Raw genomic sequence first — 16,010 nt, forward strand, 5'->3', positions numbered from 1 at the left:
AAATATATAAATAAAAAAAATAAATAATTCACTATTGGCGACTAAAAGATTAGTCGCTAAATGTATAATTTTCAAAAATGCAATTGACTATTGGCGACAAAAGCTTTGGTCGCTGAAGACCTATTTTTTGCCGACTAAAACATTTTTAGTCGCCAATACCACCGGCGACCATGTATTTGCGACAAAACAGGCGACTAAAATATTTAGTCAGGGAAAGTGAAAAGTCGACTTTTGGCGACTAAAAATTTAGTCTCCGAAGATGTTTTTTCTTGTAGTGGCATATAATTAATTTAATTAATTTGCTTAATTGAGAAGGTGGTTATCACAAAATTCCTTTCAGATTGTTTCAGAAATTTATATAAATTCATGAGAATTTGGTTGATTGATCATTCTGATGAAATTTATGAAATTTGTGATTTGTTCTTCATTGAAATTTATGAATTTGTGAAAGGGTCTTCCAGAAATTTCTGAATTTGTGAAATCAAATGAAGAGCGATTTTTTTTTAAAATTTTTTTTAAAACGGTGAACTTTATAGGAAAAAAGACACTTCAGGGTTGGTTTGAGAAGTGAGTTGGCTTTTTGACTATTTTAGTCTAAGCTAAAAAGTTTGGTTTGAGAAGGACTTTTTGGACCTTTTTTGTGAGAGAAGAGTATAATGATTATGGATTTGATGTGATTTTTTGTTTGTTGTGGCTAAAATAGCCTATTTTATTTTTTATGGCTATTTTATCCAAAAAAGCCCAAAAAATCTCTTCTCAAACAGAGGCTCAAAGATTTTGGGAGGTTTTCCATGAGAGGATCAATTGATTTGGAGACAAAATTCTATTAATATTTGATGATGTGGCATATTTGGTAAATGCTAAACTTTCTGTCAAATTTAACAACAGAAATAACATCTGTTATATTTGACAAGAGGATAACATGTCATTGGAGACTGATTTTTCTTCACTCTTGTCAAATTATAATTTTGGTAGCTCATTTAGTAGCTTCATTAGAAATGCTTTAAGACTTGTTTTGTGTTTTTTGACCCTTTTTTTTTTTTTTTTGAAAAATATATAAAAAATAAAAAGGTAATATGACCTAAAAAAATTTAAAAAATCAAAAAAACTAAGCTTTTAGCAAAGTTTCCAAAACAGATCTAAGTTTATAATTTTTTTTTATTTGTCATTTGGCTATTTTATGAAGAATTGATGACCAAAAATTGTACCTGGGCCCACACCCTTGTCACTAACATGTGATTTTTCTGTGGACGTTTTTTTTATATTTATTTTAACTTTGCTATTTAAACTTAAAAATTATATTTATTTTTTAAATTAAATGGTGTAACAAGTAATTAAAATATAAGTAATTATCTTCTTTTTTTATTTTTTAATTATTAATTAATCATCACACTTATATATAAATGTAAAAAATAAATTTAAAATTGTGAATTTATATATTATTTATTTATTTATTTGTTATTATTATTATTTGCAATTCAAGTGGATTGTATGTCTACAATCTACCATATGAAAAAATTTAGGGATTATAAAAAAGATTTTATGAAAATGATCATAAAATATTTATGATATTTAGATTATCTTAATTAGTGTGTGATATTTTATTTTAAGTATAATTTAAAAATTACACAACTTTCATAGTTATTTTTATGAAAATTTTTTCATAATATCTATCATTACTGCTATCACCAAGGATCCTTTAGAGTATTTTTTTCCTAAAGTTTCTTAAAGTGGTGTATTGTGCAGTTGAGATTTAATGTTGAAAAATTGATGTGACTTGTCATTAAATCTCAACAACATAATGCACCACTTTAAGAAACTTTAGAAAAAAAAAACTTTAGAACACCTTGCTCTACTACTACGATATTATGGTCGACCGACCCACTTTACGTCAGCCACTTGATCAGCTTTTGTCTCTCTCTGTCTATAAATAAGTGAAGCAAGACACATACCATGAGCCCAAGATAAGGAAAAATGGAGGTACAGAGTGAGAAGAAGCAAGAAAGCTGTACTTGGTTAGCTTGCTGCACCAAATCATTTCCCATCTCTTCACCGCCTCGATCGCCGTCCCGTGAAAATGAATTGCCGGACAAACAAGGCCTTGTTTTGCCAACCTCAAAGACCCAAACAGCAAGAAGACAGCCCGGTGGCTGGAAGTCCATGCCTTTCGTCTTAGGTCTCTCTCTCTCTCTCTATATATATATATATGTACACATATGTATAGTTATATCATTATATAAAACATATACATAAGTTGGTATGAATATTATCACTCTTTTTAATTTTTTTCAAAATATGTTCATTCAAGTACACGTAATTTATTAGAATAATTTTATTTACATCATGATTTATTTATTTTTTTACGAAAGTTGTTTATTTATAGAAAAAATATTAAGGCCTATTTGGGTGTTAGCTTTTTCGTTAAAATAGCTAAAATCAAAACACTCAATCACACTAATTTCTCCACTTTTTCATATGTTTTTTTATAAAAATTAATTAAAATAATCACTTCATGCATATCATCTTCCGTATCGTCAATCAATTGATATATTAATAAATATTGATATTAAAATTTTAAAATCTCAATATAAATCATTTTCTAATCAAATGAGTTTTAAAATGAATTCAAAAAGTAGGCTTCTACATGTATCATTAATATATATATATATATATATATTGATATTTAAAACCTTCCCACCAAATAATCTCCACCGTCATAATGGAGGTGTTGGACAATAGGCTTTTTTGGGATTAAAATAGCATTAGAAGACAAAATAAATTAAAATAATTAATAAAATAAATTATCACATTAAAATCATAATTATTTCATTTTTCTCTGATAAATATCACATCTAATTATAAAAAAAAAATGAATTATCTTTTTAAACACAATTATTTTAACATAATAAAATAACTAAAACCTAAAATAGTCGTAATTTCCACCATCAATCAGATAATCTCTCATTATTGTTATTTTGGAGATTGTTATGTATAACTTATTTTTTTTATTGTTTTATATCACTCAATTACTTGCCAAGGAACCAACGGTGTATTAAAATATAAGACATATAGCATTTTATATTTTTTATCATCTTACCATGACGTGTTTAGTTTAATTGTCTGCACAATATTAAAAATATACATAAATAATGAGATTCATTAAATTATTATTAAATTAAAAAATAAAATAATAAATTTAATATACTATAAAAATTTAATTTTACTGTTGTGGAATAGGCAAGTACATAATAATAAAAGTAAAAAAAAGTGGAAAAGCACATGGAGCTATTAGTTTTAAAAAAATAATAAAAAAAAAAAACTGACAATTGAGAGGTGGATGTTTGCAGGAAACGAAACGTTCGAGAGGTTGGGGTCGATTGGTTTGCTGGCGAACTTTATGATTTACTTGCTCAATCAGTTCCACTTGGAGCAGGCATCTGCTGCGAACATCCTCAGCATATGGATGGGTATTACCAACTTTGCACCCTTGATCGGTGCTTTCGTTTCTGATGCCTACATTGGCCGCTTCTGGACCATTGGTTTTTCCTCCTTTGCTTCTCTTCTGGTACGTCATAGATCAATCCAGTAATATTTATTCTTGTTCCTTTTAGAAAAAAAAAAATTTAAATAAAAAATTTAGGCGGGCTTAAAAATTTAGAGAAAATATAATAAATTTTATAATTTTAATATAATTAAATTAAAATATCATTTTATATGTAATTTGTTAGTTATATCAATAAAAAAATAATAATATTTTTATACTTTTTATTAAAATATATATTTTATTTTATTTATTTTTATATTTTCATAGCATCCGCATTAATTTTTATCCATTTAACTTTACTAACAAGAAAATTAATATGATCATATTATAATCATGTTAAAACGGTGGTGTTACATACACTAATTAATGTACTCATTAGTATACCAATTAGTGCTATGTCATTATTATCGATCTCACCTATTATACAAATTATAAATACTTATAATTCTTAAAATTATGTTACATTATCTATTAATACACTAATTAATATATTAATTAATGCATATAATAATATTCATGTTAAAATTATAAAAAAATTTACATTTTCCTCAAACCGTGAAGGGAAGTCAGTGAAATAACCCTTTATGAAATTATGACGGTGAGTATTTTTACAACTAAGCCTTCGTTTGGGAAGTGGGTTGGTTTTTTGATTTTTTAGTTATTTTAGCCTGGGTTAAAAAGCTTGGTTTGGGAAGAGTTTTTTGGCTTTTTGACTTTTTTGATTTTTTTTGTGAGAAAAGAGTGTAATGATTATGGGTTGGATGTGATATTTTATTTTTTGTGGCTAAAATAATCTATTTTGTATTTTGTAGCTAAAATAGCCAAAAAAGTCCGAAAAGCCCTTCCCAAACGGACCCTAATAATGTTTGATAGTTTAAATTTTTATGGTTCGAATAATTTAAATGCCTCAAAACAATATCGTTTTAATATATTCGAGTCATTCGTATCATATAAATTCGAACTATCAATTATTTTTCTTTTACAACAATGCTATAATTTTCTTTAAAAAACACAATCTCCACAATACCTACTCACTTGTAATTAGTCAAGAAAAAAAAAAATCATTTTGGGGGTCATGGGAATCTCTAACTTTGGGGGTTCCAAGCATTTTTGGTATTTTTATTAGAAGTGAAGGGATCACAATTTTTTTCTTCTTGTTTTATAATTTTGTATAAAGTTGTGACAAATTATGTTTATATATTATTATTTTTGGTTTTCATAAATTTTGACAAAAATTTTTTATTTTAAAAAATATAATAAAATTTTCCATACATATCAACTCATACCTATTGATTCCTATCTAAAAAATTCACACATAGTGGTCTTTTGGGAAGCTAAAAAAAAGTCAATTTTTAATTTTTTATCAATTTTAAATCACATCACTTCTCACATTTTTTACTCATAAAAAGATAAAAATAAATTAAAAAATTAATTTTTTACCAACTTTTCAAAACACCACATATTGATATTTAAAACTTTAAAGGTTGAGACTGGAGGCAAACAACCACGGCATTTTGGGATAGTGGATTTACCCTTATTAATGATGATCATGAAAATGACTATTTACAAATTATGTTGATAAACCACCATTTATAATTAGTCAAATAAGATATAATTGATTTTCATTTTTTATTTTGTGAAAAGTTTTATTTTAGTAATTTTTTGAATTTTTTTTGTTAAAATATGAGATAAAAAAAATTAATATGTTTAGAATGATTTTAATTTTTTATGAAAATATATGCAAAAAGTACAGTTTTTTTTTATTTTTTGGTTTAAATTATTGAATTTTTTATTTTTTAATAATTTTTTAACTTTTAAACTAAAAAAATGAGTCATCACATCTCTCTTACTCTTTTTTTTTTATTACTTTTATTTTATCACGTCATATATCATATCTTTTTTTTTTTTTTTGGGTGGATATAATTATCATATCTTATCCAAATGGTTATCACCTTCTTTTAAATCACAAAACATAATTGCTTAAGCACATAATCAGATAATAATATGGATGTATGTGTCAATTTCTCCTCATTTAGAGGGTAAATTTGGAACGTTACAATAGTAGTTCAAAAGTTAAAAAATGGCTAGAAAGTCAAAAAATTAGAAATTCTGATAAATTACAAACACATTCTCTAAGATTTACTTAAATTATAAATTACTTCGGTAGTTCTAGAAATTACATTATGTCTTCTAAGATTTTTAATTTTATAACAAATAGGTCTTTTTATTAATAAATCATCAAGTTAATTAACAGTTTTCAATAATGTTAAAAAAATTTCAATTACTAATTAAGATAATTTTATTATTGTATAGGTAAACAGTTAGAAATTTCACTTTTTTGATTAATTTTGTTAAATAAAAAATTTCTGACAGGGAGGTAATTGTAATTTTTTAAACCACAAAGGGTAATTCGTATTTTAAACAAATTTCAAGGAGTGTATTTGTAATTTTTCCTAAAAATTATATAACAAAGCCAAAGATTTCCTTTATTTTATACTTTTTATACATTTTTTTATGAAATATTAAAAAATTATCCCAAACATATTACTAATTTTTTTATCTCATGTTTTAATTAAAAAATCATTTTTTAAAAAAAAATAAATCCAGAGAGTGTGAAAAAGCAAAAAAGTGAATTGTGGATATTATTATTCTAATTAATTGGATTAAAATATGAAAAATATTTAAGACCTACAAAAAAAAAAAAAAAAAAAAAAAAAAACTTTTACAATTTGACCAACACTAAAGTAATATAATAGGTGTCAATTCTTCCTTAATTTTACAATCAATAATATAAGGTATATCTTCTTTATTATATTATTATAAATGAATTTAAAATGTAAGTTCCTAATGTTACTTTTAAAATATTATTCGATTTTTCTATCAAAATTGTACACTACCAATGAGAAAATTCGTTGACATCGTTACTTATTATAATATTTTCCTCAAATGATTGAATGATTTAAACCCCCCAAAAAAAATAAAAAAACAAAGAGTAAAAAATAGAAAGTTCGGGGAGATATGATTACTTTTATTTATGTGTTTGTTTGGTTGTTAAGGGACTCCCATCCAACTCCCAACTAAAAGAAATAAAGGAACCAAACTCGGGTTTGCAATTCCCAAGGGATTCAACAACTGAAAATTTATATTCTGTATTCAATGCGCTCTCAAATAATTTATCATATTATATGGTTAAAAATGTATAAAATGTAAGAAAATAATAATTTGGGGTACAAAAGATCTTTTAAAGAGTGTTGAGGGTATCCAAAAAAAGGCTAATTTTTAGTTAAGATATTTAAAAAGTCAAAAAGTAAATAAACAATTAGTCATTTGTCAAAAAAATCTAATGTCATATTAACTTTTCGTTCATAAAAAATAATTTGTTTTGTAACTTTTCAAATGCTCTAGTTCTTTTAGTTTTTAAAGTGGTAAAAAAAAAACTAAAAAATCACAACAACAAAAAAGACAAACACCAAACGGCCCCTTAGTTCTAGGAGAAGCTTAAAGTAATAATTTCTTTGAAAACATCTACTATTTTCATATTGTTTTTATTTTTTGTAAAAAATAACCTATTGGTGTTAAAAAAAATTAAAAAATCAGAAAAGAAACTTTTTTATGTTTTATTGAAACTAAAAATAAAAAAATGAAAACACAACCAAATAAGTTTTAGGTTGTATTTGGATAATAGATTTAGGTAGAAATTCAAAAAATAAAAAAAGAAAAGGATAAATTACAAACACCCCCTAAGATTTGCTTAAAATATGAATTGTCCCATGTGATTCTGAAAATTACATATCATCTCTTAAAATTTCTAATTTTATAACATATGACCTCTTTTATTAATAAATTCAATTAATAATTCAAGTAATTTTATAATTGTAAATGATAGCAGTTAGAAATTTTCTTTTTTTAGTTAATTTTGTTAAATAAAAATTTTTGACAAGGGGTATTTGTAATTTTTCAAATTACATGGGGCAATTTGCATTTTAAGAAAATCTAAGGTGGTCTATTTATAATTTATCCAAAAGAAAAAAAAAATACGTGAAATGTAACTATATTTTATTCACATTTCACTCATATTTTTCTTTTCAAATTTCTATTTAAATTTATAATTTAAACATAGTCTTAATTAATCATATTTAGGAGAGAAAAATGATACTACAAAGCTTCAATTTACTACGGGTTTTGTTAAGGATGTATTTAATACACTTTAACTAACACCACTATCATGGAAAATAGTAAAGGCCATAAATGTAGTTTGCAAGAGATAAACTACCCCCCCTTTTTTTTTCCTCCAAGGATTCCTTCTATTTTAACCTTTTTTTTTTAAACTTTGTTTTTTATCATAAAAGTAAATGCCTTTATTTTTTTTAAAAAAAATAATATGGTATAAGAAAAATAAAAACATAATTTTCGAGCTTTTTAAAATTTTTTGTATGTTCTTTATTTTTAAAACAAATATAAAAAATATATGCCTTTTATTTTTTTAATTTTATATTTATTTTTCTCAAACTATATAATTTAATTATGATTGAAAATAGAGGGCATTTAAATTTTTAAAAAAATCCATGAAATATTATTTAAAAATAAAGACATTTACCTTTATGAAATAAAAAAAAATAAAATAAAAACAAACTCCATTATAAAAAGTATATAAGGTTAAAATAGAAAGAATTAGAAAAAAAAGGGTAGTTTTGTCTTTTAAAAAATATATTTATGGCCTTTTTTATTTTTTTGTTAACAAAATATATGCCTTCTAATTTTAGTTTTCACATACCCACTTGGGCTTTATCTTGTTACGCTTTATCTTTTGTTGGATTCACTTGTTTTTAAATTAGTTTTTGATGGGTAATTATCCAGTAATTTTGCAGTACAAATATGTGATATTTTATAATATTATAATGAGTGAAAAAAATAAATAAATGAAATATTATATTAAATAATTGTAAAATTTTAAAAAATATATTAAATAATAATTGATTGAGTAATATCCAAAAACATTCTATAATCTCTCGTTTTTGACAACCGCATCAAAAGGTTTATTAAATCATTAAATGTCATTGTCAATCTAAAAAAAAAATCATTGAATGTCATTTTTCCCATTTTATTCAGTCAACCGAAAATCTGGACATTACTTTTCTTGCTTTCTAATGAACAAAGCCAAAATTACAACACAAATCGTATGATCTATCTTGATTGCTGTTGATTTGCAAGAAAAATTATTAGGTTCTTTTAATACAATGTTTCATATAGCAATATATAAACAAAATATTTATATAAAATGATGTGATATCTTATAATTTCTTAATTAAAACACCAATCAAATGAGTATGAATCTTTAATCAACTAGGCCTAGTTTAATTGGCCACCATGCCTTCTTTAGGACTTAATTCTAAAGAGATTATGGGTTCAATTTCTCTTTGGGAGGGTTGAATTAAGGGAATACAAATACTTTGATACTTTGTTAAGGGTGGAAAGATCTTCTCCTACAGGTGTTAATCTAATAACTAATATTTGTCAATCAAAAAAAAAATATGTGCATGAATCTTTGATGAGTTTAAAAGTATAAAAAAATGAAATGCATTAAGAAAGATTTAGAAAGTACAAGCTCTCATATTATTGTTACTCGCATCTACATAATCTATCCTTTGCTCTTTTGTTCGCACATCACATATTTTTTCAAAACTATAATGTCTAGACTAAAAACTATATAATTTATTCTAAAAATGCTGAATACTTTCTGAATTGACAGGGAATGGTAACCCTAACCCTAATTGCATGGATGCCTAAACTCCACCCTGCTCCTTGCACCCCACACCAACTGCAACTCCACCAATGTAGCCCTCCCTCCACCTCCCAGCTCTGTATCCTCTTCACCGCTCTGGGCTTCCTCTCCGTCGGCTCCGGTGGAATCAGACCCTGCAGCCTCCCCTTCGGCGCTGACCAGTTCGATCCGACCACCGAAGAAGGAAGGAAAGGAATCAACAGCTTCTTCAACTGGTACTACACCACATTCACACTTGTCTTGATTGTGGCTCTCACTGTGGTGGTTTACATACAAAACAATGTTAGCTGGGTACTAGGATTTGGAATACCAACTTTGTGTATGGTGGGTTCGATTGTGTTGTTCTTTGTTGGGACGAGGTTTTACGTGTACGTGAAACCGGAGGGAAGCGTGTTCTCTGGCATCGCTCAGGGGCTCATGGCGGCGTATAAGAAGCGGAAGCTTAAACTTCCGGCAGAGGACGGGGAGGGGGAGGGGGAGGTTGATGGTGGTGGTGGTGGTGGTGGGGTGGTTCTCTATGACCCACCATTGAAAGGCACCATAGTGAGGAAGCTTCCACTCACCAATCAGTTCAGGTAATATTTATCACTCGTGCAATACTGAGTCTCGTCTTGTGTATGTTTTTCAAGGGTGGTTATTCAGTACTCTCGGAGTATGGACACGTGGTGCTCCATAATATTTTGATTGGTGGAGAGATACAAGGGCCCACGATTTATGTTGGAGATGGGGGACAACATGGGTCTAACTGATTGATGATTGGTTTGGAGTATGGACACGTGGTGCTCCGGGAGTATTGAATAATTTTCCGTTTTTCAAACCTTTTCGTAACAGTAAAATCTAATTCGACATATCTTATGATTATGTTTCCTCAAAAAAAAATGAAATAATAATAATAATAATAATAATAATAATAATAATAATAATAATTATATCCTATGATTATGAGTCTCAGTTTTATTAAGAAAATATAAATACCAATATAAAATACAAATAACACTAGTCAGTTTGTGTAACTTGTCGCTGGTATTAAATTTCTCTTTTAGTTTTAGTTGAATTAATTTTATCTTTCAATTTTTTACATTGTGTTAATTTAATTCAATTAATAATACCTCTTTAAAAAATTGGCCCGTGAAATTGTTGTCTTCAAAATAATTGGAGGGTTGACTTCCAATTGAAATCATCTTGAATTGACCTTTCATTGTTGATTTGTTTTGAATTTTTAATAGATTTTATCAATTCGAATAAATTGACACAATTTAAGAAATAAAAATATAAAATTGATACAATATGAATTGACACTAAATACAAATTATAGGACAAGTATAATTTGCACAATACAAATACATCATATAGTAAGACAAAATAGCTTTAAAAAATTTAAATTTTAAATTTATGAAAATTTAAATTTCATTCATGCATTTTAAATTTCAAATACATAACATTATTGATACTATTATAAGGGCCTGTTTATTTTGGGTTATGTAGATGGAAGGGGATTACGATGGTGGAAGTGTTATTTAGTGTTGTGTTTATTTGTAGAGTTGGGGAGGGAATTAGAATGGTGGAGGTGACATAGATGGAGGTTAGGGAGATGGTATTAGAAAAATAGTGAGGGGATTAGAAATTTTTTTATTTTTTATATATTGGAAATTTTTTTATAAATATTAATGTTTAATTTTTTATATTTTTATATTTGTTTTATTATTTTATATAAAAATAATTTCACAATTCCTACACTAATAACTATCATCAAAACAATCACAATTTTATTTAATCCCCTCACTATCAACCCCATCCATTCTACCTCTTAAAACAAACGGGGCCTAAGACCCACTACAAGAAAATGCAGAAATGGTGACTAAAAAAATTATTTTCGTCGCTGAAAGTGCCATTTTCGGCAACTAAAATGGAATTAGTAGCCAAAAGTGAAGACTTTTAGCGACTAAAATAATTTAGTAGCCAAATGTATAGTTATTGGTGACTAAAAATCAATTTAGTCGCCGATTATATGGGATTTACCGACTAAAGGTTTTTTAGTAGCCAAAAGTGACGATTTTTGACGACTAAAATAATTTAGTAGCCAAAAGTATAGGTTTTGGCGACTAAAAAACAGTTTGGTCACTGATTATACGTGTTTTGGCGACTAAAAATAGTTTAGTCGCTGAAAGTGAAGCGCTTTGGCTACTAAAAAGAATTTAGTAGCTAAAAACAGGCAATTGGCGACTGAAATTCAGTTTAGTAGCCAAAAGGGGACGTTTTTGGCAACTAAAAACAGGTTTAGTCGCCAAAACTGTTTATTTTTAGGCGGAACTTATTTTTTTAGCGACTAAAAAATAATTAGTAGCCCAAAATTACAGAATTGGTGACTAAATAATGGATTTAGTCGCCAAAAGTGGCCTCAATTTTTTTTAGTAAATAATTTATTTTTTACATAAATTATATTGAATAAAAATAATTATATTTATATATATAGTTTTATATTAATACGGGTCAATATACTATATAAATAATATATATTGCGTATATATTCATGTGGTGTTATAGTGGCATAGTGGAGGGAGTGTGTTGTTAAAGGTTTAGAACCTGGGACAGGTCGGTGGTTCAAGTCTTAGAAAAAGTAAAAAAGTTGGTTTTTTTTTTTTTCACAGAAGCACCTTTGGCGACTAAAATTATTAGTCACCAAAAGTCTTTATTTTGGCAACTAAACGGTTTAGTCGGCGATTCAGTGAGTATTGGCAACTAAAGAATTAGTCGCTAAATGTATGATTTTTAAAAGTGTAAATCACTATTGGCGACTAAAACTTTGGTCGCTAAAGTCCTATTTTTTGCCGACTAAAAAAGTTTTAGTCGCCAATACCTCTGGCGATCATGTATTCGTGACAAAAGCGGTGATTAAAAATTTTAGTTGGGGAAACTAAAAATTCAACTTTTAACGACTAAAAATAGACTTTTAATTTAGTCGCCAAAGGTGATTTTTCTTGTAGTGACCCTATATCAATTTTTTTTTTTTTTTTTTGAATAATCGAGTATTCGAGTCAAATTGCATACAATTCAACTATTACTAACACTAATTTGTGTACATTTCAACTAATTACTAAATTTATGAAATTAATGACCAGTAATAACCTATTAAATAATTCAAATTCAAAATTTTAAATATTATTTTTAAATTTTTTCTCCGCGTCAAACCTGAATGATTGATCTACCAGATTGCTTAGGTAGCGGTTCACTGTCCACACAGACTTAAGTTTTCCTGGCCACTCCTTATAGTTTCTTGGAAATGTCACCAAAAACATTGTAGCAAGTGGGTCATCAATACTTTATCGTTTAGCCAATGAAAAATGATTGAGGGCCCGAAATGGCTTGGCTCGAATGTGGCTCGAATTTTTTTTTTTTTTTTTCTGCCATTTTCGACGCAGAGGAAGCGGAGGAAGAGAGAGAGGGAGAGGGAGAGAAAGAGGGAGAGGGAGAGGGGTCGCCGCCGTCTCCGATCCGTCGCCGATCGCCGCGCCTCCGCCTCCGTCGCCTCCGCCATGCCTCTGCTCGCCATGCCTCTGCTCGTCGCCTCAGCCATCGCCGATCGCCGCCTCTGCCATCGCCGATCGCCGCGCCCCCCGCCTCCGCCTCCAGCCCATTTTTTAGGCCCCCTCCAGTCCCCCTCCTCCCCCTCCCCCTCCCCCTCCTCCGTCTTCGTCTCCCCCTCCCCCTCTCCGTCTTCGTCTCCTTCTTCTGCTGGAAAAAAAAAAAAAAAAAATTAAAACCACGAAACGACGTCGTTTCGTGGTTTAGGGGCATTCGGGGCGGAGGAATTCGGGCCCTGTAGCATTGTTGTTAGCCAATTAGTGTATAACTTGGGAGGGGTTGGGGTGTTCAGGTTGTGGGGGGGACTATCTTAAATGATTTTTTATTACACATATCCTCTTTGGCCCCACTGTTGAAATGGATGTATACTATTGTAGTACCATATGCTATTTAATGATCCAGCAATGATAGAGGGTCCGAATTTTTCAGGTTCGAATGGCTCGAATTGATCAAAACGACGTTGTTTTGGACACAAAACGACGTTGTTTTGGTCACAAAACAACGTCGTTTTGGTCAATTCGAGCCATTTAAGCCACGAATATTGTGGCCACCAAATATTTTTCTTAATGATCCTAACTAATGTCCAGAAAAAAAAAAAAACTCAAATAATTGAAAGACTAAGTGATAAGGTTCTATTTTTTAAAAATAATAGTATATGTTTCAATTTGTATATTAATATATGATATAATTTTAAAAATTTTGAATATTTATAATTTGTATATTGAGTAGGATAATAATTTTAAAATAATAATATAATAACATATGTTGATATACTAATTGATATACCAATTGATACATGTAGTATCACCGATTTTTTTATCACTATTGGCGTAAAGAGTAGTTCTATTTTGTGCAATTTGTAAGAATTGTTTATTGTCTTTTTCTTATTTATTTTGGTAGTCTCGGTTAGAGATGCAATTTTTATGTACAACTTATAATATAAAAATAATTTAAATAAATTAAAAGTATTTGATTATTAAGAAATCAATAGTTTCTTTTTTTTATTTTTTAATCTATTATTATCATTTTTCGAAGGGCCCACTATCTTTATCTTAACCTAATATTCAATATTAACCTGAAATTTGTACATTAATGTTGTTGTTACATTAATGTATTTTTTTTTTTCTCGAAACATAGCATTGTTTTTATTACCTTGCCAATTTTTAATTTAATTTAATTTTTTTTTTCACGGGGTAGGAGAATTAATTATAAATATGAAAATAATTAATTCAAGCCTTGCTTTGTCTTGATGGACTCCAATTTCATCATTAATTGAATTATATGGCTCATTTACATGTGTTTTGCCTACTAATGTTCATGAATATTTTACTGGTTCATTCATACAGGTTTTTGAACAAAGCTGCCATAGAATTGGACGGTGAAGTAAACCCTGACGGTTCTCGTTCAAATCCATGGCGACTTTGTAGCATCCAACAGATCGAAGAAGTCAAATGCCTACTAAAAGTAATCCCAATATGGGCATCCGGTATCATTTGCTTTATCGCCATGGCACAACAAGGAACATTCACCATGTCCCAAGCCCTAAAAACAGATCGTCACCTAGGGCCCCACTTTCAAATCCCTCCGGGAACCCTCGGTGTCATTTCTATGATCACTATTGGACTCTGGGTCCCGTTCTATGATCGGATTCTCGTACCCGCCCTTCGAAAAATCACCCGTATCGAAAGCGGAATCACGCTCCTCCAAAGGATCGGAATTGGCATTGTATTCTCCATTTTGGCAATGGTTGTTGCCGGGTTGGTAGAGCGGGTAAGACGGGCCTCGGCCATCTCGCACGGGCGGGCCGACGGCATCGCTCCGATATCAGTCATGTGGCTGGCCCCACAATTGTGCTTGATGGGATTTGCTGAGGCATTTAACATTATAGGGCAAATTGAGTTTTACTACAAGGAATTTCCAGAGAACATGAGTAGTGTTGCCAATGCTCTCTTCTTCTGCACTGCCGCCGGGGCGAACTACTTTAGTAGCTTGTTGATCACCGTCGTGCACGGAACCACTGGAGGACATGGTCGGCCGGACTGGTTGGCCAACGATGTTAATGCTGGCAAGATTGATTATTTTTACTACCTAATAGCGATATTGGGGGTTTTGAACTTGGTTTACTTCTTGATCGTTGCTCGTCGGTACAATTACAAGAGAAGTGTTCAAAACATGGAGGAGAAAGGGAAACCCCACCATGATGTTGAGCTTGATGCCATTAAACAATGAAGTCACTTTGACAAATCTATGTATAATAAGAAGAGCAATGATGCTCTAGAGTTTTTTTTTCTTAAAATTTTTTGGAGTGGTGTATTGTGTGATTGAGATTTAATGATAAGTCACATCAATTTTTTAACATTAAATCTCAACCACACAATATACCACTTTAAAAAACTTTAAGAGAAAAACAGATCCCTGGTCTAATAAAAATTCAGCTTCTCTCATATTTAGGTGTTTAAATTGAAGATTCCCGTTGGAATATTGGATAACGTCATGTCAATATTGTACGTAAATTAAATGTCTTGATTTAACATATAGACCCACTTGATATCGGCCAAAGATATGCTGTCCCCAAATGTTCTGTACCCCAATCTCATAATATCTACGACTACTGTATAATGTGAAAATTTTAAAACATAAAAATCTGAAGATATCTAACTATTATAAATGATTTGAGATAGGAGATGAGAATTTTTTTCAAGACAGGTTTGTTGGCAACTTGACATTCAATATTGAATCAGATTTTTGGGCAGATTCAATTTTGAATTTGCAAGTGGTGGACAAATGTGAGCCTTTGATTTGTAAAAACTATTAATGTGACACCATTTCGTCCACTGAATTCATATTTGAATGAGTAAGAAGTCATTCTCTTATGATAATCTTACATATTGTAGTTAACTAATTACGGAACTACTAAGGTCTCGTTTGGTAATATTATTTTTTAGTTTAAAAATTAAAAAGTTACTAAAAAAATCAAAAAGCTAACAACCTATATCAAAAGCGTTCGGATCCTCTAGAGTAACTCTCTAGAGTGATCCTCTAGAGTGGATGATCCGATGGTTCAGAATCGTCCTCACCAAAACGACGTCGTTTTGGTGAGGA

The 16,010-nt window shown here is 29.3% G+C and overlaps 1 protein-coding gene across 1 annotated transcript; it reads left to right on the plus strand.

Annotated features, from left to right (window-relative positions):
- The first annotated feature begins 1,948 nt into the window (after positions 1 to 1,948).
- Positions 1,949 to 15,467, plus strand: NRT1.7 (nitrate transporter 1.7). The gene is made up of 4 exons (XM_082871336.1): positions 1,949 to 2,176; positions 3,348 to 3,565; positions 9,294 to 9,901; positions 14,255 to 15,467. Exons 1-4 carry the CDS (start codon positions 1,975 to 1,977, stop codon positions 15,135 to 15,137), a joined length of 1,911 nt encoding a protein of 636 aa, XP_082727462.1. The 5' UTR covers positions 1,949 to 1,974; the 3' UTR covers positions 15,138 to 15,467.
- The last annotated feature ends 543 nt before the right edge of the window (positions 15,468 to 16,010 follow it).

Source organism: Camellia sinensis, chromosome 5 (assembly GCF_055761805.1).
Source record: "Camellia sinensis isolate YWXY chromosome 5, ASM5576180v1, whole genome shotgun sequence".
Lineage (NCBI taxonomy): Eukaryota > Viridiplantae > Streptophyta > Magnoliopsida > Ericales > Theaceae > Camellia > Camellia sinensis.

Excerpts from the sequence above, each read along its gene's own strand:
- NRT1.7 (XM_082871336.1), top strand. The coding sequence starts at position 1,975 with ATGGAGGTACAGAGTGAGAAGAAGCAAGAAAGCTGTACTTGGTTAGCT. Across the intron at positions 2,177-3,347 it reads GTCCATGCCTTTCGTCTTAG|GAAACGAAACGTTCGAGAGG; the intron begins GTCTCTCTCTCT and ends GGATGTTTGCAG. Across the intron at positions 9,902-14,254 it reads CCACTCACCAATCAGTTCAG|GTTTTTGAACAAAGCTGCCA; the intron begins GTAATATTTATC and ends TCATTCATACAG.